The following is a 27,075-nucleotide window of genomic DNA, read 5'->3' on the forward strand; positions in this document are numbered from 1 at the left end:
ATGATCTTGGATTTAACAGTCAAGCTTTCTAAGGCCATTAATGTTGGGCATCAGTGGCAGCTGTGGTAGGAGAGGGGAGGCTTGAAACAGAGAAAGGCTTGGTTGAAGGGCCTATGATAAAAGCCAGTCCAGATTGGCTCTTCTGACCCAACCAGCATGCCCCAAAGGACCTCCAGGGGAGACTACTCAACAACAAGGGAGAAAAGCCACTGGACACAGCCTTGGAATTCTATTTTTGTGTAAGTCTTACTCTTCTTGGTCTATGCACACACAAGCACAGATGTATATGCACACATAGACACAAAACACTTCTTTCTGGAAATTCACTTTGGGGGGGCAGGGCAATGACTGTTAAGTGACTTGCCCAGGGTCACACAGCTAGTGAAAATTCACTTTTAGATGTTAGTTTCATGAGAATCCTGGACCAACCAAGAAACCTTGACCCATGCATGCATGCATGCATGCATGTATGTATATGTGTATTTGTACATATGGATGTATACATGTGTTGTGTGTATATGGATGTGTATAAATATACATATACATGTGTGTTGTGTGTACACATATATGTATTTATAATGACCATGATGTGCAATATGTATAAGCAGATAATTAAAAGTTCCAACTACCTTCTACAGGAAGTCCTTTCCTATCCTTAATTCTAGCACTTTCCCCTTTTAGTTTTTTCTAATTTGTCCTGTCTGTAATGTGCTTGTGCATAGTTGCTTCCTTATTGTCTCCTAGAGAACAGGGACCCTCTTTTAACTTGTTTTTGGTCACTTCAGCACATAGGACAGTGCCTGGCATGTAGTAGGCACTTAATAAATGTTTATTGACTCAAAGGGAAAAAACAAAGTATTCAAGAGGAAGACATTTACCATTCTTCAGACAGGACTTCCTGATACACCTGTACCTTAGACTTCCCATGAAGAGCTGCTGAGCCACCAAGGCAAAAATGCTCAGACAAAAGATGGTCAGAATCATCACATCCACTAGTTTCTTCACCGAGCGCAGCAGGGCCCCAACAATGACCTTCAAACCTAGACCAAGAGGAAACAAAGTGTGAGGTGGTGCTTCATGATATCTCTAACCCCCAAGTTTTGGTACAACACCTGGCACACGGGGGTTCATAAACATTGGACCAATTTCCACAAGAAGACAGCGTGGGTTTCCAATTTCCACAAGAAGACATGGTGCAGGCCCACTCAGCATGTAGATGGAGACGTGGGCAGGATCCACATCTAAGGAACACGAGGCTACAGACGTGCAGAGATAAAGAGGCATCGGGATCCATTGGGCCATTGGAAGTTGCTGACTCTGAAACTGAAGCAACAGGTGCAAAGACAGTGCAGGTAGAGGTGGTTTCCATTCTGAAGAAAGAGGTGAGCAGGCATCATTCACAGGATAAACATTGCCAGCTCCTCATCTTGTCCTCATACAGCCCAGCATCCAGTGTCCTCTTTCCAGGTGTCAGCAGGTAGCATGCACACCTACAGTGGCCCATCCAATACACTGAGTAGGTGTACTAGCTCCCTACTCCTCAGCTAATCAATACTCATCATCTGAGACAATGTCAATTCTCTAGAGTTTGTTCTATTGCTTCAGGTGATCCCAAGTTATTCTTCTTTGAAGGAGCATGATGGAGTAGAAATAGAGCTAGTTTTGAATCTCAGCATCAACACAAGAACTATATTACCACAGCCAAGCCACCTCACCTTCTGAGCCTCCAAGTGAGGGGAGAGTTGTCCATTGCACTCTGGCCTAGTCAGGACCCATCTGAAATATTTTCTTCAGATACATTTTAGGAAGGATGCTGGCAAACTAGAGCATGTGCTGATGAGAACAGTCAGGGTGGTGGGGAGGCTAGAAACTTTTATACAAGGCTTAAGAGAAAGACTGAAAGATGCTCATTGTGGAGAAGAAATGGTAGAGTGGCAACAAATGTCTCTGCTAAAGTATTTGAAGGACTAACAGAAGGGTTTGTACGTGATCCATGAAATTCAAAGGGAAGTACTGGAGTTCACTAAGCAGGGGGGAGGTGACGTCAGATTTGTATTTCAGGAAAAAATCACTTTGGCAGTTATGTGGAGGATTTATTGTATAAGGGAGAGACTTCAAGAAGTGAGACCAACAGAGAAAGAGTTAATGGTATCTGAATACAGATTGAAGTATTTTTTTTGTTAGTTCCTCTTTTTTTTTTTTTAGTGAGGCAATTGGGGTGAAGTGACTTGCCCAGGGTGTCACACAGCTAGTAAGTGTTAAGTGTCTGAGGCCGGATTTGAACTCAGGTACTCCTGACTCCAGGGCCAGTGCTCTATCCACTGCACCATCTAGCTGCCCCTAGTTCCTCTTTCTAAAGTTATTTTGTCTGTTTTCTTTGACAACCTGACTAATGTGGGTTTGACTGCACATGTATACCTTATATTGAATCGCTCAATTTCTTAGGGAGGGGTGGGGAGTGAGGGAGGAAGAGAATTTGGATCACAAAGTTTTAAAAATCAGTGTGAAAGTTTGTTTTTACATGTAACTTGGGGAAAATTCTAAAGAAATAAATTTACTTTTTAAATAGAAGGGAGACCAACAGAGAAGCTATTACCATAGTCTGGCAAGAGGTCATCTTGGTCTGAGCTAGGATGGGTGGTGACTCTGGGAGTAGAGAAAAGGGGATGAATGTAAAAAAATGTTATGGAGGTCCAGTCAACAAGACTTGGCTATTGATCGAATCTGAGGTATTTCAATAGAAGTCCATTTCCTTCTTAAACTATTGTCAGTTTTATAGTCTGATGATCTTCATTGTTTGCCATGTTTAGAGCTTCTGAGGTCTTTCATTTCAAGTGAGCCTTCATCATTTACAGGGATCAGGAACCTGTATAAATGCAAAGTTTCTATCTGCTTTCTCTTCCATCTCCTAAACCAAATTTACCCTCATATTTTTCTTATGTCTTTACCTGTGCCTACCTTTACACTAAAGTCACTGAGTAGCAAATTAAACATTGATGTAATCTGGAGGGTTTTATAAATTTCTCTCTAATGTTTCCTGACCTCCTCAGCCTCTATACTGATATTGGTGCATCATGTGCAGCTGGATGGATAGAACACTGGGCTTGGAGTTGGGAAGACATGAGTTCAAATCCCACCTCATACTTACTAGCTTTGTGATGCTAGACAAGTCATTTAACTTCTGTTTGTCTCAGTTTTCCCATCTATAAAATGAGGATCATAACAGCACCTATCTCCCATGGCTGTTGTGAGGATCAAATGAGTTAATATTTGTAGAACACTTAGCACAGTCCCTGGAACATAAAAGGCATTTAATAAATGTTTGTTCCCTTCCCCCTTTATCAGTTGACACAGCCAAAGAATTCTTCCCAATGAGGCCCACCTGCTATTGATGAGACTCTGCCAACTGAGTGAGGCTGAGTTTCCAGATCCAGATATAGCTTATTGATAGGACGATGCTCAAAGCCTTTCTAGCATTGTAGAACCCACCAAATACAACCTTTGAGCACCCAGAATCAACTGACACCATGAGAAGGGATCCAAGTGGAATATTGAGGAGCTGCCCAAAATGACAGCAAACCCTTTTTTTGTTTGTTTGTTTGGGGGGGGGGGTTGGTGAGGCAATTGGGGTTAAGTGACTTGCCCAGGGTCACACAGCTAGTGTCAAGTGTGTGAGGCCGGATTTGAACTCAGGTCCCCCTGACTCCAGGGCCAGTGCTCTATCCACTGAGCCACCTAGCTGCCCCTGACAGCAAACCTTTTGCTATAAATCATCTATAAAGTGTCTTCAAAGATGTTTTATACCATTCTATTCACCTTATGCTCGCTTTTATGATAAAGTATCAATAGGGTCCAAAGTGTTTTGTAAAACAAATTAAAGTTATCCCAACTCCTTGTGATATGAATAATTAATCAATCAATAAACATTTCTATTCAAAGCAAGCTAGGTAGAGGATAAATAGGAAATAATTAAGAGAGGGGAGGCACCAGAAGAGTTGAGAAAGGCTTTATGTAAAAGCAATCAGTGAACATGTAATTTTGTGGTTGTTTGTCTTTTATTTTAGAAAAGGACCATGAAATTGGGGTGATGTCATAATTTACAATGAATTGGATCTGAGTGAGGGGGGCTGTGCAAGGTCACCAAAGCCATCGCTAGATCCAAAGAGTTTTCCTCATTCTTCTTGACCATTTGGCACCGTTGGAGGCTATTGACCATCCCATCATCCCTGAGCTTTCAGGGCACTCTTATTCCTTCTTAGTCTTCTCATCCACATCAGTATTCATGTTCCTCTGCCATTCGTGGACATGTATGAGGGCTCCATCCTTGTGGCTCTTCTCTTCTCTCTCTACTCTCCCTCTTAATGATCTCCTCAGGTCCCATGGGTTCAGTTATTACCTACATAGATTACTCCCAAATCTGCCTTCATCTCTTGAGCTCCAGTCTCACCTCACCAACCTGCCTACTATCCATCTCCACTTGGAGGTCTCGGAGGCATCTCACTCAACACGTCCAAAACAAGAGTTGTCAGATTTCTCCCTGAATCCATCCCAATTCCTCACTTCCCATTTTCTGTCAAAGAAGCCATCAATGCTCTAGTCACCAGGTTCTCAACCCCAGAGTCATCCTTGATTATTCATTTACTCTGCCAAGTTCCCCATTTCTAAATAGTTTTCAAATCTTGTCAATAATATAATATCTTTTATAATAATGATAAGATAATATAAATATATTTTAGCTTTGGAACCACCTCCCTGGGGTCCGTGCCCCCCTGAATGGTGAGTACCTCATACAGCCCAAGTCATGCTTCACTTCAAACCCCAAAAATCTTCCTGTTACTAAGCATGCATCCTCCCTCCTCCTACCCACCCCCAATTTTCCAGCTTTGTAACCATCATCAAATGAATACTACCATTGCTCCTGGAAATAGTGTTGATCTACCCTCTTATTGTTCTACTCACTGTCCCAATGACTCCCCAGACCAAAACACCCCACCCAGACCACCACTGCCCTACAGATGTTATCTCCTCTATTAGTATTTAAGCTCCTTCAGAGCAGGGACAGTCTTGCTTTAGTATTTGTATCCCTAGCATTTATACATAGCAAGTCCTTAAGCTCTTTTTATTCATTCATTTCTCATACCTATCCTCTTTTCTCCACTCACACAGCTCCCTCTCTCTAGCTCAGGTCCTCCTCACCTATCCTCTAAATCTGCAGAAGTCTCCTGTTGTCTGCATGTAGTTTCTGCACTGCCCCCCCCCATTAGATTATAAGCTCCTTGAGGTCAGGGACTACCTTTTGCCTCTTTTTTGTATGTCCAAGACTTAGAACAGTGCCTAGTATATAGTAGGTATTTAATAAATGTTTATTGATTGATTGAATAGTAATAATACTATTACATATTATAATCATGTATTATATGATACATAGTTATCATATATAATAATTAGCATTTATATAGTAATTTAAGGTTTGCAACATGTTTTACAAATATTATCTCATTATATCCTAACAATCCTGGGAGGTAGTTGTTATTATTACCCCCATTTTATAGGTGAGTAAACTAAGGCAGACAGAGGTTAGGTGACTTGCCCAGGGTCACACAGCCAGAAGGTATGTGAGGTGAGAGTAAAACACAGATCTTCCTAACTAGACCTAACAGATCTAGTGCTTTATCCAATGGGCCACTTAGCTGCATCATGGTCTCTTAAGAGAAGCAAATAGACCTAGGTTTGAGTCCCCACTTTGTTACTGAAGATAGAGTTTGCCCAACTTTAAATTGAGAGGAGGAGGGGGAGGAGAGAAGCTAATGTTTATATTAAGTTTAATAATATTATGATCAATAGGACATGATATGTATAATATGATATGAAATCTCATTTGATCTTAGAAATCCCTAAGGTCCTTCCCAGGCATGAAAATGTCCACTTTACTCACATGAAAATGGCCACAGTTAAGTGAATTATCTCTACTCCTTGTTGTGGATCAGATGTTGTTTGTTCTTTGCTTTCAAAGTGGACCAATGACATCACAGGGTAATGTCTTAAGTCTTGCTTGAATTGGATTTAAGTGAAACAGAGTTGTGTGAAGTTGTCAGCCTCACTCTCTCTTCCAGAGTCATTGAAATCCAGTGGCAGGACAAAAGTCAGGACAACTGGTGGTGGCCCAGGATGCAGTGAATGACCTTGGCATTTTCAATGTCTGACCAATATCAAAGCTATAGACAGTGACTGCTTCAGCCACATTCATGGCATTGGAACAATTGTTCTCATTGACCCATTCTGGTGGAAGAAGTCTTCACATGCTTGGGGTAGATGTATAACCCTAACTCATGATGGGTTTGAGGCCTGTTGGTTACCCTCAACTTGGTTTAGCCCTTCTGCCAGAAAGGTTTGCCAGGATGTGGCTACTGCACATGCTACACTTTCTTGGAGCCACAGGTGAGAGTTGAGTGCCAGGTGGACACCAAAGGTGGATGAGCAGCCCTGAAAAGGACTCGACAAACCCTCACACCAGAGGTGCTCATCATCCTCAAACACCTATACACCCCTGTGTATTGGATAAGAAGTTATCAAAAGAAATGCTGGGGCAGCTAGGTGGCACAGTGGATAGAGCACTGGCCCTGGATTCAGGAGGATCTGAGTTCAAACCCCGCCTCAGACACTTGATTTGACACTCACTAGCTGTGTGACCCTGGGCAAGTCACTTAACCCCAAATGCCTCACACACAAAAAAAATGCTAACAGCAGTGACTTCTTTAGCAAATTCCAAGATACCTAACATAAGTGGATAAGAAAGTAGCCATAAGGCATATTTTGGTAGACTGCTAGTTAGTGATCACCATATCTGTCACATAATATACAAACGTTAAAGAGAAAAGAAGTCAACTCTCTACAACTAAGAGCTAATCAAAGAAAGCTGAGGTTACTAACCTGAAATGACTGAGATGGCTTTTAAAGCTCTGAGGACTCGAAATGTTTTTAGAGCTGACACACTGTCTAGTGTTAGTCCCGAATACGATAGAAATCTGCCAAGTAAGAACAGGGATAATACCCTTTAGCAGAAGCATCCCTGAAGGCCACATCCCATTGCTTCCCAAAGTCAAACACAAGAGAAAGGATTTTCTGAGGGCTTATTATAATCCTTAAATAATATCCTATCAGCTTTGATTTGCCATTAACTTGCTGGAATAAACCATCTACATTTTCTAGATCCCAGCTTCCTTATCTATTAAATGAGGGGATTCAATTGGTCAGCAAAGATCCCCAACAGATCTTAAATCTTAGAATCTGTTCCTGCGATTTGCATAGTAATGGGGGAAAGTCTTGCATTTGGAGTCAGTAAAGCTAAGTATGAATGCCTACTCTTCTATTCTATTTATGACCTGAATAACTTGTGTGGGCAAATCACTTCACCTAGCTAGCACCCTTTCCTTTATCTATAAAGTAAAAGGATTAGGTGGGATGATCAGTAAGCTACCTTCTGGATCATGATATTCTGATCTAGAAGCTTATTTAAATCAAATACTTTTAGGCCTTTGGGAAACATTCAAAACTATATCAATATTTTTAAGAACTCTGTTGCTTAAAAAGTAATCTAAAGATACTTGCTGGCATGAAGCCAGTTATGTTACCATCTTGATACCTTCTTGTCATCGTAGACGTAGAAATGGATTTACTTCTGCATTGTGACTCCTGTACCAGTGTGAGAGCTACAGAACACTTGGTGCAGAGCCAAGAAATGTTTTCAGATCCACACCCAATTCTGGTCCCACTGTGACTAACCTAACTCCCTCCGGTTTGTAATGTACTCTGTGGAGAAGATGGATTGGGTCCGTTCTAAGGGTCCCTTCCCACTCCTTGGGCTCTAACACATGATAGGCATGCTTACGCCAAGGTGATGACAACAGAATCCAGCCAGTTCCATGGATCTCTTAGGTAAGTGAACTCATCCAGAAAAAGTCCTCTTGCTAATATTTTAATCAATGCTTCAAAAATGTAGATGGCGGTAAAAACATACCTAAGAAATAGAGAATTTAGAACAGAAATGAGTATTTTTCAATGAAATGAAAACATTAAAAAGTTCATCTCTTAACCCTGCCTTTTTCAACTCCTGATAACTAAATTACATGGAAATGTATCATAGTATTCTGTTTGTAAGCAAACTAGATGGTAAATACAGTCTGATAGACCAGACTAAACATGCAGTTTGAAATTCTTGGAGGATGGGCCAATACATGAGGATATCAAATGCCTTCAAATGACTGGCTGCATGGCAAAGTTATTGACTATATTTTACATCAAAAAGAAAACCAAATTTTATTAATGCTACTCACAATAAAAATCTGATCACCTCAGGCCAAGTTTCTACATCTCTCTTGTCCACTCATGTATACAAACAAATAGACGCCTTCTTCACAGAACTGAAGAATTTCAGAATTCTGAATGTCTTCAGCAACCATCTATTTTAAGCCTTACCCAAAAGTGAAATGTCTTTTACACACCCGAGTAGTTATCCAATCTTTTCTTTAATACCTCCCGTGAGGTGGAATTCATCACCTCCAGAATCAAACCGTTTCATTTTTTAAAAGCTCTCAGTGAGAGGTTGGGAGCCAGGGCAGAATTCAGAAGATAACAGTAAGGAGGACCTGAGGCCTGCAGCACCATTACCAACAATGCAGGATTAAGACCTGATTACAACAATAAACTGCTAAAAATAGAATCAAACAAGATAAAAAATAAAAATGAGCAAACAAAGGAGAAAGAACCTGACCTTATATAACTATTATAGTGTAAAAGAAGATATGGGTTCATATTCAGAAAAAAGATAGTGAGGTTTAAAAAAAGCCACTCCTACCCCAAAAAATGAAGTCGAATGATCACAAGCCCAAAAAGAGTTCTTAGAAGGTCTTAAAAAGGAATTCAAAAATCAAATGAGGGAGATTAAGGAAAAAATAAAAGCAATCCAAGAAAATTATGAAAGGAAAGTTAACTAAGTGGGAAAAGAGGTCCAATACTTTAAGAAAGAAAATAACTCCTTGAAAACTAGAATTGGGGAAGAGGAATCAAATGATGTTATAAGACACCAAGAAATAATAAAACTAGAAAAATAGAAGAAAATCTGAAACAATCTCACTAGAAAAACAACTGATAATATTATAGAATATTACAATAAATTATTAAGGAAATTACCCTGAAGTTCTTGAACAAGAGGATAAAGTAGAGAGAGAAAAAAATCTACTATTCACCAGTTGAAAGAGATCCCAGGAAGAAAACTTGCAGGAATGTCATAGCCAAGTTTCAAAACTCCCAGATTAAAGACAAAATATTACAAGCAACAAGAAAGAAAGAATTTAAATACCATAGAGATAAAATTAGAATTTCACAAGACCTAGCAGTTTCTACACTGAAATAGCATAGGTCTTGTAACATTCAATTGCATTATACTATATCGCATTATATTTTGAAAAGCAAAAGAGCTGCAACCAAGAATAACTTTCCCAGCAAAGGTGAGTATAATCCCAAATGGGGGAAAATGGACATTTGATGAACTGGAAGACTTTCAGGTATTTATAACAAAAAGACTAGAACTCAATGGGAAAAAAAATCAATATATAAGATCCAGAAGAAATAGAAGGAAAATACTAAAGACTAATCATAGGAGACTCATTAAGGTCAAACTGTTTACATATATATGAAAATGTTATCAGTATTTTTAAACTATCTTCATAACTAGGGTAGGTTGAAAGAAAGGTTGGGGTTGATTTTTTTTTTAATTGGGTAGGAAAAGGTAAAAAGGAACAATCCTTATAAAAATGAGACATGAAAAGAACTGATTGATACAGAGGAAGTAGGTGATGGTGAAGAGCTGGTAACGTTGGGACCTTACTCTTATCAGATCTGGATTGAAGAGGAAACAACCTATATATCTGAAGGGGTGTACGGTAAAAAAAAAAAAAAAGAAAAACAGAAAAGAAAAGAGGCTGAGAAGGATGATAATGAGTAAAAATAAGATGGAGGAAAATTCAAAAAATAGTAATTATAACTTTGAATGTGAATGAGATGAACTTACCCACAAAACAGAAACAGATAGTGGAATAGATTGAAAATCAGAATCTAACAAGATCTTGTTTACAAGAAATACATTTAAGAATAAGACATACAGAGTTAAAATGAAGGAGTGGGGAAGAATTTATTATGTTTCAGTTGATGCAAAAAAGGCAGCGATAGCAATTATGATCTCAAAGTTATGGCTAAAATAGATTTAATTAAAGGAGATAAACAGCATAACGACATTTTGATTTTTTAAAAAGTACCATAGACAATGAAGCAATATCAATATTGAATCTATATGCACCAAATACCATAGCATCTAAATTTTTAGAAAAAAGTTAAATGAATTACAAGTGGAGATATATAGTAGTACTCTAATAGTTGGGGACTTTAATGGTCCCCTCTCAAAACTGGATAAATCTAACCAAAAAAATAATAAGAAAGAAGTCAAGGAAGTGAAGGGATTTTTAGGTAAGCTATGTATGATAGATATCTAGAGACAGTTGAATGAATAGAAAAGAATACACCTTTTTCTCAGCTGTTTATTGTGCCTTTACAAAGACTGACCACATATTAATACATAAAAGTTTTATAGTAAGAAGCAAAAATATTAAAAGTATCTTTTTCAGATGACAATGTAATAAAAATTATGTTTAATAAGGGACCATGGAAACATAGATTAAAAACTAAATTGGAGATTAAACAACCTAATCTCAAAGAATGAGTGGGTAAAAGAACAAATCATAAAAATAATAAATAATTTATTAAAAAGAATGACAATAAAGAGAGAGCATGTTCAAACCTAAGGGAAACAGCAAAAGCAGTGGTCAGAGGAAAATCTATATCTCTAAATATTCAAAACAGAGAAAGAACAGACCAATGAATTGGGTATGCGAAATTGTAAAAACTAGAAAAAAACAAATTAAAAATCCCAATTAAATACTATATTGGAAATACTAAAACTAAAAGGTGAGATTAATAAAATTGAGTGCAAAAAAATCCAATTACTAAATAAAACTAAAAGTTTGTTTTATGAAAAAACTCACTAAAATAGATAAACCATTGGTTAATTTGATTTTTTTTTAAAAGAGAGAAGAAAACCAAGCCACTAGTATTAAAAATGGAAAGGATATATATCACTAACAAAGATGAAGTTAAAGTAATTATAAGGAGTTATTTTGCCCAATTATGTGCCAATAAGTTTAACAATTTAAGTAAAATGAAAGAATATTTACAAAAGCATAAATTGTCTATATTGGCAAAAGAGGAAATACAATATCTATGTAGACCTATTTTAGAAAAACAAATTGAACACACCATATATTATTTTCCTAAGAAAAAAGCACCAGGATCAGATTGATTTACAAGTAAATACTATCAAACATTTAAAGATCAACTAATTCCAATATTAAATAATTTTTAAATAATAGGCAAAGAAGGGGTCCTACTAAATTCCTTTTATGAAACAAATGATACTGGTACATTATGATGAAGTGGGATTTATACCAGGAATTCAGGGGTGGTTTAACATAAGGAAAACTAGTAACATAATTGATTATATCAATAATAAAAGTTTTTCTATCATATTATTATATCAAAAGATTCAGAAAAATCTTTTTATTAACTACAATACTCATTTCTATTTTTAAAAAAACACTTGAAAGTATAGGAGAAAACGATTTTTCCTTAAATTGATTTTTTAAAAAGCATTTTTCTAAAACCATCAGCAAGCATTATTTGTAATGGAGTTAAGCCAGAAGCCTTCCCAGTAAGATCAAGTGTGAAACAAGGATGTTCACTATCACTAATATTATTCAATATTTATTGGAAATCCTAGCAACAGCAGTGAGAAGAAAAAGAAATAGAAGGCCTCAGAATAGAGAATGATGATATTATGAAATGATATTGAGATGAGATATTATGGAAAATCCCATAGACTAAACTAAAAAGTTAGTTAAAACAATCATTTTAGTAAAATAATGGGACATAAAGTAAATCCATATGAATTATCAGCATTCCTATATATCATTTTTTAAATCCTGCAAGAAAAGATAGTAAGAGATACTCCATTTAAAATAACTCTAGACAGTATAAAACACCTGGGAGTACACCTGCCAAAACAAAACCAGAAACTACATAAATGAAATTATAAAAGCTTTTTCTACAAATAAAATCAGATTTGAATAATTGGAGAAATATTAATTGTTCATTAATTGTTCAACAATTGTTCATTCAATTGTACATTGGTAGGTAGGGCCAAAATAATAAAAATAACAATTTTACCTAAACTAATTTATATATTCAATGTCATCCCAATTCAATTACCAAAAAGATATTTTTACTGAATTAGAAAAAATAATAACAAAATTCATTTGGAAAAACAAAAAGGCAAGAATATCAAAGGAATTAATGGGGAAAATGTAAAGGAAGGAGATTTAGCAGTACCAGATCTTAAACTATATTATAAGGCAAAAATTATCAAGACTATGTGTAAAAAAAAAAAAAAGACTGTGTACTGACTCTGAAATAGAAAGGTAGATCAATAGACAAAATAGACTTACAATTTACAGCAGCAAATAAGTATGGTAACCTTGTATTTGACAAACATAAAGATGAGATTTTGGGATAAGCATTCATCATTAGTTTTAAATTGTTGGGAATTCAGGAAAGCAGTATGGCAGAGTTGGGTTTAGGCCAATATCTTATACAATTTGCCATAAGGTCAAAATGAATGCATGACCTAGATATAAAGAAAGATACTGGGGCAGCTAGGTGGTGCAGTGGATAAAGCACCGGCCCTGGAGTCAGGAGGACCTGAGTTCAAATCTGGCCTCAGACACTTAAGACTTACTAGCTGTGTAACCCTGGGCAAGTCACTTAACCCCAATCACCTCACCAAAAAAACAAAAAGAAAGATACTACAAGAAAATTGGAAGAACATGGAACAAATTGCTTAACAGAACTTATGGATAGGTGAACAATTTATGAATAAACAAGAGATTGAAAGCAGAGTGAGGCATAAAATGAATAATTTTGATTACTTCAAATTAAAAAGGGTTTGTACAGATAAAACAAATGTAGCCAAGATCAGAAGGAAAGCAAAAAATTGGTGGGGGGGATTTCTAAGCAGTTTCTCAAATAAAAGTCTCATATCACAAATATATAAAGAACTCTCAAATCTATAAGAACATGAGTCAAAGGGGCAGCTAGAGGGCGCAGTGGATAGAGCACCAGCCCTGGAGTCAGGAGTACAAGGATATGAATAGGCAGTTTTAAATAAAGAAATCAAAACAATTTATAGTCATACAAAAATGCTCTAGATCATTATTGATTAGAGAGATGCAAATTAAAATAACTTTGAGGTATCATTTTACACCTATCAGACTGGCTAAAATGACTGAAAGAGAAAGAGGCAAATGTTGGAGGGGATATGGAAAAATTAAGACACTACTTCATTGCTGGTAGAATTGTGAACTGATCCATACATTTTGAAGAGCAATATGGAATTATATCCAAAGAGTTATTAAGTTGCCTATACTCTTTGGCCCAACAATACCACTATGAGGTCAATTTGCAAAGATGATTAGCAAAGAAGGAAAAGAACCCATATTGTCTAAAATATTTATAGCAGCTCTCTTTGTTGAGACAAAAAAACTAGAAGTCACAGGGGTGCCCATTAATTGGGAAATGGCTGAACAAGCATGTTATATGATTGTGATGGAATACTATGCTGCTATCAGAAATGCTGCACTCAATGATCAGAAAAACATGAATAAATTTGCATGAAATAATGAAGAGTGAAATGACCATCCAAGAGAACATTGTATACAGTAACAGCAATAATGTTTTAAGAACAACTTTGAGCGAATAAGTCATTTTGAATATTATAAATACCCAATGCTATCTGCATCCAGAGAAAAAACTGATAAATAGAAGCAAGTATAGAAAGATTATATTTATATATACATATAGATTATAGATTATTATATGTAATATTATATATTTCTATATTATAGATTATATTTATATATACTTATATATACATTTATATATACACAAATATATGTGTGTGTGTGTGTGTGTGTGTATTTGTGTCTAATGGTAGCCATTCCTGGGGAAGAGAAGAAAAAAGGGAAAAAATAAATTTACTGTGTTAAGATAATGGAATTTCGTAGATGCCCAGGGGTCTGACTTGATTGACTTAGTAGTGTTTGAATTGGGTGTGAATGAGGAACTACTAAGTATCCATTTAAAGGTGATTAGATTTTAGCCAACCCTGAGGTCAGTGTGTTCTCAAAGGTTATGGACTGAGACATCAAGTGTTCTTAGAGGCTATGGACTTCAACATCAACAGGAGACCCCTCTCAGCCAATCAACTTGAAGAACCTCCCATTTCTGGAAGGAGGACAGGAAGGAGGAAGTTGAGGCTGGCGGACAGAATCTTCCTCTTTGGTTCGAGACATCGGCTTGGTGGCAGGACTTCATGTGGGTGGTTAGGAAGGCTAGGATTTCTATGCTATAAGGAATCTGTCCTCAATCTTTCTCTTTACTACTTTATATCTTGTAATAAACCCTTAAAAGCCTAAACTCTTGGTGAATTTATCAGTGATTTTAGCCAGTTTCCCCCAAAACTGGGGGAACACATTAGAACCCACACTTAGATTTTTAAACCACACATTACATAATAATTTTATTATCTATTTAAAAGGAATGCTAAGCTGACCATCATAGATTTGCAGCTTCATGTGCAATCATCCTTTTTTATTATACTATGACATGAGGAAAAACTAACTAACAAACAAAGCTCTCAGTGTTAGGAAAGTTGTCCTGGCACAAAGTCTAAAATTGTCTCTTTGCAATTTCCATCCATTGCTCCTAATTCTAACCTCGGAGGTCAAAAGGAATAATAGCACTTCTGCTTGACTGTCTTTCAAATATTTGTCCATTCAGTATCCTTGTTCTCCGTAAAAGACAAGAACAAGACAGGGCTCTCCTGCTCAAACCCAAGTGAGCAGAATCAAGGAATACACCCCAATTCACACAAACATAAAAAAGGGAGCAGTATCTCAACACTAATGATGAGATATCCCTGGGTAACGTGGGTCACTATTCTGAGTACTAAAGTGCCTAATCATCTGCCCTGTTAAAACAGCGGTAAGCAGTCAGACCAGACCTCCAGTGCTACATGGAGCCTTTAAATGTTTCAAGAAACATTTCATTTGACCAGGTCTGTTTGGCTGGTCTGCTACAGATCTGTGTTCTTGTTTGAAGTATGTGGACGTGACTGAGTGCTCGTTCATGGGTTTCCTTTCAATCCACCCAGGGGAAAAAAACAACTCAAGGAACAAGACTAGAAGGGTAGTTCCTTAAGACAAGGACTGTCATCATCAACATTGAGTGTTGACCTACTGTGATGGACTATATTCTTCTCACCAATGCAATGGTACAGAAGAGTTCCAGGGAACTCATGATAGAAGAGGATCTCCAAATTCAAGAAAAAAAAAAGAAAGAAAGAACTGTGGAGTATAGATGCTGATTGAACCATATTATTTCTTTTGTTTTGGGTGCTGTTGGGTTTTTTTTTTTCTATTTTGAGGTTTTGCATCACTGCTCTGATTCTTTCTCTTGTAACAGGATTAATGCAGAAATAGGATTAATGTTATTATGTGTATATATATATATGTGTGTGTATATATATATGTATCTATATGTATATGTATAGAGATATATAGATATAACCTATATCAGATTACCTGCTGTCTAGGGGAGGGGGGAGGGAGGGGTGGGAGGGAGAAAAATCTGAAATTGTAAAGCATGTATAAACAAAAGTTGAGAACTATCTTTACATGTAACGGAAAAAATAAAATACCTCATACATTAAAAAAAAAAAAAGACAAGGACTGTCTTTTGCCTCTTTTTGTATCCCAAGTACTTAGCACAGTGTCTGGCACATAGTTCTAATGTAATAAGATTTTGCTTAGCATCTAATCAGTGTCTGTTGATTGAGTGATTATCCTTACTACCTCAGTGACCTTGGACAAATCACTTTGACTCCTGGTACCTTTGTTTCCCTATCTATAAAATGAGGGAGTTGACCAGGTGACTTCTAATGTCTCCATCGACTAGCTCCAGCTCCATGATCATGTCAAGGCCTTCTCCCTTCCCATCTCCACTAGCTATGGGTAGACAGACTTTGGGGAGCCATGGATTCAAGTAGCTATCTCAATGAAAAGTACCAACCCAAATGCCAGTGCCACCATGATCATACATAGCAAACAGCAAGGAAACCCATTTATCCAAATCAGTAGCAAAATAGAAATCAAAGAAACCATGCTGGTATTTGGTGGGAAAGAGGTCAAGTCTTAGATATTAAGGCTGGTGTGCTCCTTTTCTCATTAAGAAATAGCAAGGGGTTGGGGGCAGGTAGGTGGTGAAGTGGATAAAGCACTGACCCTGGATTCAGGAGGACCTGAAATCAAGTCTGGCCTCAGACACTTGACACTTACTAGTTGTGTGACCCTGGGCAAGTCACTTAATCCTCATTGCCCCTCAAAATAAAAAAACAAACAAAGAAATAGCAAGGGGGGGAGGAAGAAAAAAAGAAATTTACACGATAAATTTATTATATGTTTCAAAGGAATAGCAAGTTGTACAGAATAGATTTGTAGTTTCATGGGCAATGATCTCTTTATTATTCTATTAGGTTATGGAAAAGGCTGTTTTGTTCCATAAATTAAAAATAAAACAAGATATTTTTAAAAAGAAAGAGCAGGGGCAGCTAGGTGGCGCAGTGGATAAAGCACCGGCCCTGGATTCAGAAGGACCTGAGTTCAAATCCAGTCTCAGACACTTGACACTTACTAGCTGTGTGACCCTGAGCAAGTCACTTAACCCTCATTGCCCTGCAAACAAAACAAAAGGAAGGAAGGAAGGAAGGAAGGAAGGAAGGAAGGAAGGAAGGAAGGAAGGAAGGAAGGAAGGAAGGAAGGAAGGAAGGAAGGAAGGAAGGAAGGAAGGAAGGAAGGAAGGAAGGAAGGAAGGAAGGAAGGAAGGAAGGAAGGAAGGAAGGAAGGAAGGAAGGAAGGAAGGAAGAAAGGAAAAAGGAAAGGGCAGCCAACCTCTGGGTCAAGTGATGAACGAAATGTTGTCGACATTTTCTTTGATCCTCTGGACCTCTCCAACCTCCCGAAGCAGAAAGTCCATGCCAAAGATAGAGAAACTTCCATTGTCTCCATATCAAGGATACCCAGAATCCCAAAGAAGGTAAAAAATGAAAGAAAACAAAATCACGAACTGCCTTCTATCACCGAGTTCACTCAGCACCTCTGAGACATCCCACACTATTGGCAGCCAGGCTGGGCCAGGTGACTCACACTAGCTTGTAACAAAATCCAGCCCACGCCTCTGTCTTCTCTCCCTCTACAATACCCTGGAGAGTGAAAATCCTGCTCCAGGCAGTGAAAGTCTGCTCAGAGCAGGACAGAGAGCCTCTGTCTGGAGTGCTATGGGAGTTCCCCGGGGCCACACGGCCAGTGCCTCAGCCAGCAGCCTTCAATGTTGGAAAAGATCTCTGAACTGCTGGTGCTGAGCCAGAGAGAACGGAGGAACAGAGGGAGCAGGACAGGACAAAGACAGGAGACAGTGGAGAGGGCAGGACATGCTGTGCAGGACTCCACTAAACCTGAGGGAAAGCACTCAGTACCCAGCTGGGATCACTTGTGATTACCCGAAAGTCACTTGGAGCAGAGACCCTGGCTGGCATATGGTGAATTGCTCAGTGTGGGACGAGGCTGAGATGCCTTGAGATTCAGCCCCCAAGGAAACACCCATTAGAAAGGAGTGAGTTATAAGAGAAAATAAGTGTAACCCCAATCCCAACATTCATTGGTATGGAGCTCTCTCATTGGTGGAGATCAGTGCTGGCACCTGTGTGAGGAGCAAGGAAAAGTTATCAAGCGCAGTCTGAATTCTCTTTAAGCTTTTTGGTCTTCAGGACCTGCTCTGAGTCTTGTGGGGCTTTGGGCTCTCCTGGTTCCAGCTTCTAGGGAGAAGATGAAGATGCCAACCCTGCTTTGAGTCGCTAAAGGAGAATATTCTAGGAAGAAGGTAATGTGAGAGAAGTTGGCACTCTCCATCAGCTTGCTACTCTAGAGACTTCAGGGAACTTCCCCGTGGGTGAAATCTATGACTCTCTCTTGGCTGAGCTGCTGCCTCACTCCCAATGGGAGAACTCCTTCACTCTGTGTCATCTGGTATATGTTCTCCTATATATACTTTCTCTGACTTCTATTTTGCCAACAATTGGGGTAAATGGGTTTCTTGGCTAAGTGTTATGTGTGTTTGTAGAGCTGGTATTTGGTGGGAAAGGTGGGTCAAGCTTTGGGCATAAAACTTGAAGTCCTGTTTCCCCCATTAATGAACCAGTGACTAGAAGTTCTATTGAACCCAAAAACTACATTCCCTAGGTGGATACTAGGTAGGAAGCAGATAGATATAATTCTAGCCCAGTAGAGCAGAGTGGCGGTCTCTGGCCTCAATTTCTTTTTTTTTTTTAGTGAGGCAATTGGGGTTAAGTGACTTTCCCAGGGTCACACAGCTAGTAAGTGTTAAGTGTCTGAGGCCAGATTTGAACGCAGGTACTCCTGACTCCAGGACCGGTGCTCTATCCATGGCCTCAATTTCTTACTCCACCTGCCAGCAAGGACTAAAGTCACCCTTGGAGAAGAGGCTAGAGATGTATACTCCACCTTCCTTCAAGCCATACAATGGCACTGCCTGCTACATGTGAAGGACAGCCTTCACAACATAAGTGGAGAAAAAAACAAATTTACTAAAGATTTTGAGAAGAAAACTCAAAGATCTTGAATATAAGCAGATAAATCAACAAGGGATTCATCAAAAGCAGAAGTATGGCCTCCAGATCTAGAAAATGAGTTACAGAATATGTGCATAAATGCTGTAAAACAAAGGAAAATGGTCCAAAGAAACAGAAGACCCTGTGGAATGTGAGGAGAACAAGGAACTACAACGTACTGTTCCTGAGTACTTCAAAAAAGAAATGAGAATTATGAAAGCAGAATTTATGGCCTACACAGCAAAAATGTTGGACTGAATAGAAAAATTAGAATTCTGTGACAGCACGTCTCACCAAAGAACAAAAGAAAGAATAATAAATTGGGAATGCAAACACTGGGACCGTGCGGACAAAATCTGGTGACACCCTGCCTAGAAGTGAATCAGTGTTTTTGTGGGTCTACATTACAACATGGAAGTATAAATGAAAGTGGGAAGGGGAGTAGGAACATAGAGAGGAATGACTGATGTACCTAGATACAAGGTTAGCAATGAGGAAAAAGTGACCCTTGTGGTCTCAATGAGAGAAGAGCCTATGGGGGAATAGGTGAAGAGGAGGAGAGAACTGAAAAAAGGGGAAAGGAAGGAGGTATTGCTTTGGTAGTGGTAGGGGGTTCCCACTGATGGTAAAGAGAAATGGTCTGTGAAGGAAGATGGGGACCTAGCACCGAATGTGGTCTGGGCAATTTGGAGCTTGCAAAGCTCCTTACCTAGGCAAAGCAGAAGGGGAGTTGGAAGCCCTGGGAGTGATTGACACCTTGGAGAGTTGGAAGGGCATGAACTCAGGAGAATTTTGAACTCAGGGAGATTTTTGAGGCAAATGGGGGAAAAGGTAATGGGGGAAGGAAGAGCATGATAATGGACTGCATGATCAGGGGCATGGCTAGAATGGGGCAGTGTTTTCTCTGACCTGCAGTTATTGGCATTGTTCTGAGAGAGAGGCACAATAAACAAGGGAAAGATATGGGGCAAGCTCTACAAGGGAGTGGTAGAAATTGCCTAGAGAGGAGAGCCTGAAATGAATACCTTGGAAGTTTGGGTTGTATGAGGAATACAGAGAAAAGAAAGAGACTGGATAAAAATAGGGATCCTGATTCAAAGAAGGAGGGTCTAGAGAAGACAGAAAGAGAAGATGGATAATGAGGAGAGTGAGAAAAATCCCTCTTGGAAAAGGTGGGAGGAAATGAAATTTATAAAACTAATGAAAAAAAAAAACTAATAAATAGTATGAGTTGAATGCATGGGAGAAAAAAAAAGAAGGAAGAATTATATAACCAGATAAAATCAAGAGAGAAAATGTAACATAAGCAAAACACCGGGCAGCTAGGTGGTGCAGTGTATAAAGCACTAGCCTTGGATTCAGGAGGATCTGAGTTCAAATCTGGCCTCAGACAGTTGCTAGCTATGTGACCCTGAGCAAGTCACTTAACCCTCACTGCCCCAACCAAAAAAAAAAAAAATATATATATATATATAAAGGGGGGCAGCCAGATGGTGCAGTGGATAAAGCACTGGCCCTGGATTCACGAGTACCTGAGTTCAAATTCAGCCTCAGACGCTTGACACTTACTAGCTGTGTGACTCTGGGCAAGTCACTTAAGCCCCATTGCCCCGACAAAAAAAACAAAAACAAAAACAAAACCCCAAGACTTTCCCATTACGGGGCAGCTAGATGGCGCAGTGGATAGAGCACCGGCCCTGGAGTCAGGAGTACCTGAGGTCAAATCCGGCCTCAGACACTTAACACTTACTAGCTGTGTGACCCTGGGCAAGTCACTTAACCCCAACTGCCTCACTAAAAAAAAAAAAAAAAAAAACCCAAAACACCAAAGGGAAGGGGCTAACAAACAAGAGAGGGGATAGGTGGTGAGGGGAAGAGAACATATGAGGAAAAGACCTCCTTAAAAAGACTAAGGTAAAGTAACTGAAGGAACATAGTACTATGTTTAAAGGAGAAGAGAGGGGGATAAAATTACAACCTGAAATACTCCAATATTAGAGATAGAATGAGTAAAATATAAACTCTTAATCCATTCATTTAAAGGTGAATAGATTAAGAAATCCAATAAAAATGAAAAAGAATGACAAATTGGATAAGAAAATAAACCCCTACACTCTGTGGCTTATAAGAAACACATTTTAAAAACACAACTATACATGAAATAATACAGAGGATGGAGACCTTTTTATTATGTTACTCTAAAAAAAACCAACAACAACAAAAAACCCCTGAGCTATGCAGTTATATGCTAACAAAACTGAGAATAAAAAAAGAAATCAAGGAATACCTTCAAAAATGTTAGATGCCCAAACCATCAGAAGAACAGATAGAGATCTTAAATAACAGTCTCAGAAATGCAAACAGAACTATTTTTTTAAAAAAACAAATTCCAAAGCAGGAGGGAAATATAAAACAAAACCCTGTTCCTGATGGATTCATGGGAGGATTCTATCAAGCTTCTACTCATATGTCACAAATTATTCTCAAAAAACTGTGAAAGCACACCACTAGAATTCTTTTATAAGATAAATATAGAGGGGCAGCTAGGTGGTGCAGTGGATAAAGCATTGGCCCCAGATTTCAGGAGGACCTGAATTCAAATCTGGCCTCAGACACATGACACTTACTAGCTGCATGACCTTAGGCAAGTCACTTGAACCTCATTGCCCCACCAAAAAGCAAAACAGAAACAAAAAACTAATGAATAGTACTAATTGAAGGGGAGAAGAAAGGGAAACCTATCTGACTACCAGAGAAAACAAAAAGAAAAGAGAAAGGGGGGGGGGGGAATTAAAGGAAAAACAATAGATAAAGAACATTGAACAATTGTTGGCCAATAGGATGGCCATGTTTGGAAAACCTTAGGGAATTAGCAAAGATGCTAGTTGAGCCAGTTAATAGCTTCAGCAAAGTTGTAAACTACAAAATAAATTCTCAAAAATCAACAACTTACTTGTATAACAACAAAACACAAGATTCAAAGAGGAATCCTATTCCAAATGACTATAAATTGTACAAAGTATCTGGGGATCAGATCCCACTGGAGATGGAAATGACAAACCACTCCAATATCTTTGCGAAGAAAACACAATGGACAGTATGAGTGTGCTATGGTCTACAGGGTCACAAAATGTCAGGCACAACTGAATGACTGAGCAACAATGTTTTGAGAATCAACCTTCCAAAGCACATAAGACTTACATAGAATCAAGTATAAAGTGCTTCTTAAAGAAATAAAGAACAAACTAAATATCTGGAGGAATATTTAGTGCCCATGGTGAGAACTTGACAATATAATCAATAATTACAATACTATCAAAATTAACTTGCATTTTTAATGCTATACCAATAAAACTGATAAAATAATAACAAATTTCATTTGGAAAAACTGAAAGGTCTCAGATGTCAAAGAAATAATTTAAAGAAGTAAGGACAAAGGGGGAAATAGCACTTATGGATCTCAAACTTTATTATAAAGCAAGAGGCATCAAAAGCATCTGGAACTGGTTTTAAAAAATAGAGAGGTAGCTCAATGGAACAGACTAGACAAAGGAGAATCAGAAACAATAGAACTTAACAATCTAGTATTTGATAGAGTGGAAAACATAAATTACCTGGAGAAAAAAAGCTCTTTAGTTGATAAAAATTGCTAGGGAAACTGGAAAATAATCTGGCAGAAATTAGGCACAGACCAATACCTTACACCATATTCTACAATATATTATAAATGAATGTGACCTTAATATTACGCTACATAATATTAGAAGAGAAATGGATGATGTATCTATCATAGCTATAGATAGGAGATTTATTCTTAACCAAGCAATTAAAAAGGCAATTACAAAAAACCCAATAAATTTGATCATATGAAACTAAAAAGTTTCTGCACAGACAACATTAATGCATCTAGGATAATAGGAAAGTGACTGAATGGGGGGGAAAAATCTTTGTCTTAAATTTCTCTGATAAAGGCTTCATATCCAAGATCTGTAAACAATAGATGTACTGATACATATGTATATGTGTATATATGCATCCATCATTTTATATATAGTTTTATATTAATCATTCATATATATTACTAATAGCCATTCCCTAATAGATGAGTGACCAAAGGATATAAACCAAGAATTCTCCAAAGAAGAATTGCAAAGTATTCACAACCACATTCAGTGTTAATTGACTGAATACTAGCTCTGCTACTCAACACCTGTGTGACTCTGAGCAAGTCACATAATCCTGGTTCTCAGTTTTCACATTAATCAAGCCATCCAGAGGCATTTATTAAACACTTATTATGTGCCCAGCAAACTCCTTTTGTTCAGTGGGAGAGACATAATGTACACAGGTATATCCATAATAAATACGACATGGACATGAGGTAGAGGAATTAGCATGTGGGTGAATCAGAACAGCTTTCATGTAGAAAGTGCATCTGAGCTATCACCAAGGAAACAAGAGATTCTAAGAGGTGAAGATGAAAAGAAAATGTATTTCAGAGATGAGGGACAGCCAAAGACAAATAGTTGATTTTGACTGGACGCCTGATCCTGTCTGGGCCAGAAGGGAAGGAAAGAAGGGCAAAGGAGGTATCTTTAGAACCCTAAAATCCACAACATCACTCCGTATTTCATCTAAACTTTATCTTTCACTCAATATCTATAGTATCTTACTGTATACAGTAAATGTATAATAGATGTTTAAAACTATAGTTTTCCTCCAAGTTTAAATTTTTTTTAAAAATAACAATTCAGCAAACTTTTGTCCATTTTCTGAAGACTGTTCATTTCATCTAAGTTGTTTCAGGAGATTTAAATTCATCTGTGGTCCCACTCACTACCAGATCCCTATTAGACAGAAGATCTTCCAGAAATTGTGTCCAAATTTGTCTAAAAGGAAAATAATTTCCAGATTCTCATTTCTTGGCCTTTTCTCAGTAAACTATGGAAACAAAAAGAGAAGAAATCAAGGATACGTATCTGGGGGGAAGAATCAAGGGGAGACACTTACTCAGCATATTTATTAATGTTGACATCTTTTATGAGGGCCATGAACACACAGTTGACGACCACAGTGCATATGATGAACATGCTGAATAACGTGAGCAATAGTTAAGGAAGATATGAAAAAATGTGTCAAGAACAATGAAACAGGAACATGGTCAGCATAGCTCCCTTTAGTTCTTGCTCCTCTGTACCCATCCAGGTTCTTCCTGGAGGCTCATTGTAGCTGTAAGGAAAAGCTTATGCCAACGAGGGTGTCAACTCAGGTTTCCTGGCTGGATATTGCTTCTGTAAACAACTGTTCACAATACTTTTTGTGCTTGGAGAGAGGGTCCAAAATCTCTCACTCTTTGTCTGGGGCTCAGGTCTCACCTGCAATCAGCTTAAAAAAGAGAGAGATGAGTACCAAGGCTTATACACATACCTGGATATGTGGTACAGGGAGAAGGGAGGGAGGAAGGAAGAGAGGGAGGAAGGAAGAAAGGAGGGAGGGAGGCAAGCATTTATTAAGCATATACTTTGTACTAGACACTATGTTAAACACTCTCCAAATATCATCTCATTTAATCCTGATAATAACCCTCAGAAGAAGGTGCTATTCTTATCCACATGTTATAGTTGAAGAAACTAAGGTAAACAGAGGTTAAATGTCTTGCCCAGCGTCACACAGATAGTAAGTTAAGTGTCTGAAGCTGAATTTGAACTTGGTCTTCCTGACCCTAGGCCCAGCATTCTATCCACTGTGACCCCTAGATAGAAGGCATGATGTGCTCCAAGGTCTGGCAGCCTTGGTAATCTCCATTAGTCATCCAATAAGCATTTGTTAGGTTCCTCCTATGTGCCAGGCACTGTGCTAAGTTCTGGGGATATGAAAAGAGACAAAAGACTGCCCTCAAGAAGCTTATAATCTAAGGAGTGCACCCAGGTGGTGCAGTGGATAAAGCACCGGCCCTGGTTTCAGAAGGACCTGAGTTCAAATTCGGCCTCAGACACTTGACAGTTACCAGTTGTGTGACCCTGGACAAGTCACTTAACACTCATTGCCCCACAAAAAAAAAGAAAAAGAAACCAATCTAATGGGGGTACATATTGATACAAGTCAATATGTACAAACAAGCTATCTACAGGATTAAAATAAAATCATTAAAAGAAAGAAAGCACTAGAATTAAGAGGGGGTTGGGAGGGCTTGGGGAAGATGGAATTTTAGTCATGACTTGAAAGAAGCCAGGGAAGCCAAGAGGCAGAGATGGGGAGGTGGAATGTTCCACAAAGGGGGAGGAGCTAGAGGAAATTCCCAGAGCCCAGAGTGGGAGTGTCTTGTTCATGGAACAGCAGGACTGAAAAGTAAGTGGCAGGGAGTGAGGTAGAAGAATACTAAGGGAGTAGGCAGGTTGTAAAGGTCTTTCAATGTCAAACAAAAGGATTTTATATTTGATCTTGAAGGTGATAGGGAGTTCCTGGAGTTTATTGGGGAGGAGAGTGACATGGTCAACCCTGTGCTATGGGAAAAATCACCTTGGTGGCTAAAGAGGATGGATGGGCTTGGGGAGAAAACTGAGGCAGGCACACCCACCAGCAGCTATCATAACAGTCTAGGCAGGAGATGATGAGGGCCTACACCAGTGTCAGAGGAGAGAAGGGGGCATATTCAAGAGATGGTGCAAGAGTAACATTAAAAAGCTTTGGTGGGGCGGCTAGGTGGCGCAGTGGATAAAGCACCGGCCCTGGATTCAGGAGTTCCTGAGTTCAAATCCGGCCTCAGACACTTGACACTTACTAGCTGTGTGACCCTGGGCAAGTCACTTAACCCCATTGCCCCGTAAAAAAAAAAAAGCTTTGGTGACAGGATGGATTTGAAGAATGAGAGATAGTGAAGAGTTAAGATGACACCTAAGTTGTAAGTATGGGGGACTGGAAAGATGGTAGTTCCCTCAAAAGTCATAGGGAACTTAGGGAAGGGGGAAGGTTTGTGGAGAAGGGAATAATGGATTCAGTGTTGAACACGTTAAGTTTAAAATATCCACTGGATATACAATTCAAGATGTCATGTGGAGATGTGAGACTGAAGGTCAGCAGAGAGGTTAGGGCAGGAAAGGTAGATTTGAGAACCATCAGCATAAAGGTAGCAATTAAATCCATGGGAACTAATGAGATCACCAAGCGAAGCAGTGTAGAGGGAGAAGAGAAGAGAGCCCAGATCAGATGAGAATCTAGCAAAGAAACCCCAGAGGAGCAGTCAGATAGGAAGGAAGGGAATCAGGAGAGGCTTGGGTCCCAAAAAAACTAGACAAAAGAAAGTGTAAAATAGAAGACAGTGGTCAATAGTCTCAATGGCTGCAGAGAGGTTGAGCAGAATGGGGATTGAGAAAAGGCCATTGGATTTGGAAACTAAGAGATCACTGGTCACTTTGGAGAGAGAATATTTTGGGTAGAATGATAAGGTCAGATACCAGATTGTAAGGGATTGAGAAGAGAGTAAGAGGAGACAAAGTGGAGGCACCAATTGTAGATGGCCTTCTCAAGGATTTTTAGGCACATAGGGTAGACAGCAAGGAGAGAGATGGGATGATAATTATTGAGAATGGAAGGATCAAGTGAGGACTTTTTCAGAATCAAGGAGACATGTCCATTCCATTCCCGATGGAAGAAGTCGTGAAGGCAGCAAGAGATCAGAGTGGTAGAGAGAACAATCTGGTGGAGAAGGGGTGGAATGGGAGCATTTGTGTAGGTAGAGGGTAAAGGGTAAGGTCTAGGTAAGGATTAGGGCCACCTTTTCATGTGAGACAGGGGTAAAGGAGGAGATAATGGCAGAAGGCTTCTAAGTGATAGGAGATGAGAAGAGAGGAGAGGAGGGAGGTCAAGGTGAAATATTTTACTATAAGTCTCAGCTCAGAGACTTGTGGGAGGGGGGCCTTGAGGAATATGAGGAGGTTTGAAAGAGCCACTGTGGAAATACGGAAAGTGAGTTGATACAGCAGGTAATGCAGATAATACCTAACAGCAAAGAGGACCCAATTGAGGTTGTGTAGCATAAATTTTTAGTGGACCCAGTCAAAATGGTTGCATGATTTTCTCCATGTTTGTTCAGCAGCACATGTATAGAGGGAATGTGATGGATGGTGGGAATGATCCAAGACTGAGACTTGGCAGGGCATAATCAGTGAAAT

General features: G+C 38.7%; 1 protein-coding gene across 1 annotated transcript in view; it reads right to left on the bottom strand.

Annotated features, from left to right (window-relative positions):
* The window catches only part of SCN11A (sodium voltage-gated channel alpha subunit 11), a 111,522-nt gene that overhangs the window by 78,252 nt on the left and 6,195 nt on the right, over positions 1–27,075 (bottom strand). Inside the window, exons 3-6 of the mRNA XM_044001880.1 lie at positions 23,915–24,004; positions 7,889–8,017; positions 6,931–7,025; positions 879–1,040 (exon numbers count right to left, since the gene is read on the bottom strand). Of these exons, the coding sequence (XP_043857815.1) occupies positions 879–1,040; positions 6,931–7,025; positions 7,889–8,017; positions 23,915–24,004 (476 nt within the window). The remainder of the gene's footprint in view (positions 1–878; positions 1,041–6,930; positions 7,026–7,888; positions 8,018–23,914; positions 24,005–27,075) is intronic.

The sequence above is a fragment of the Dromiciops gliroides genome, chromosome 1, assembly GCF_019393635.1.
Source record: "Dromiciops gliroides isolate mDroGli1 chromosome 1, mDroGli1.pri, whole genome shotgun sequence".
Classification (NCBI taxonomy): domain Eukaryota; kingdom Metazoa; phylum Chordata; class Mammalia; order Microbiotheria; family Microbiotheriidae; genus Dromiciops; species Dromiciops gliroides.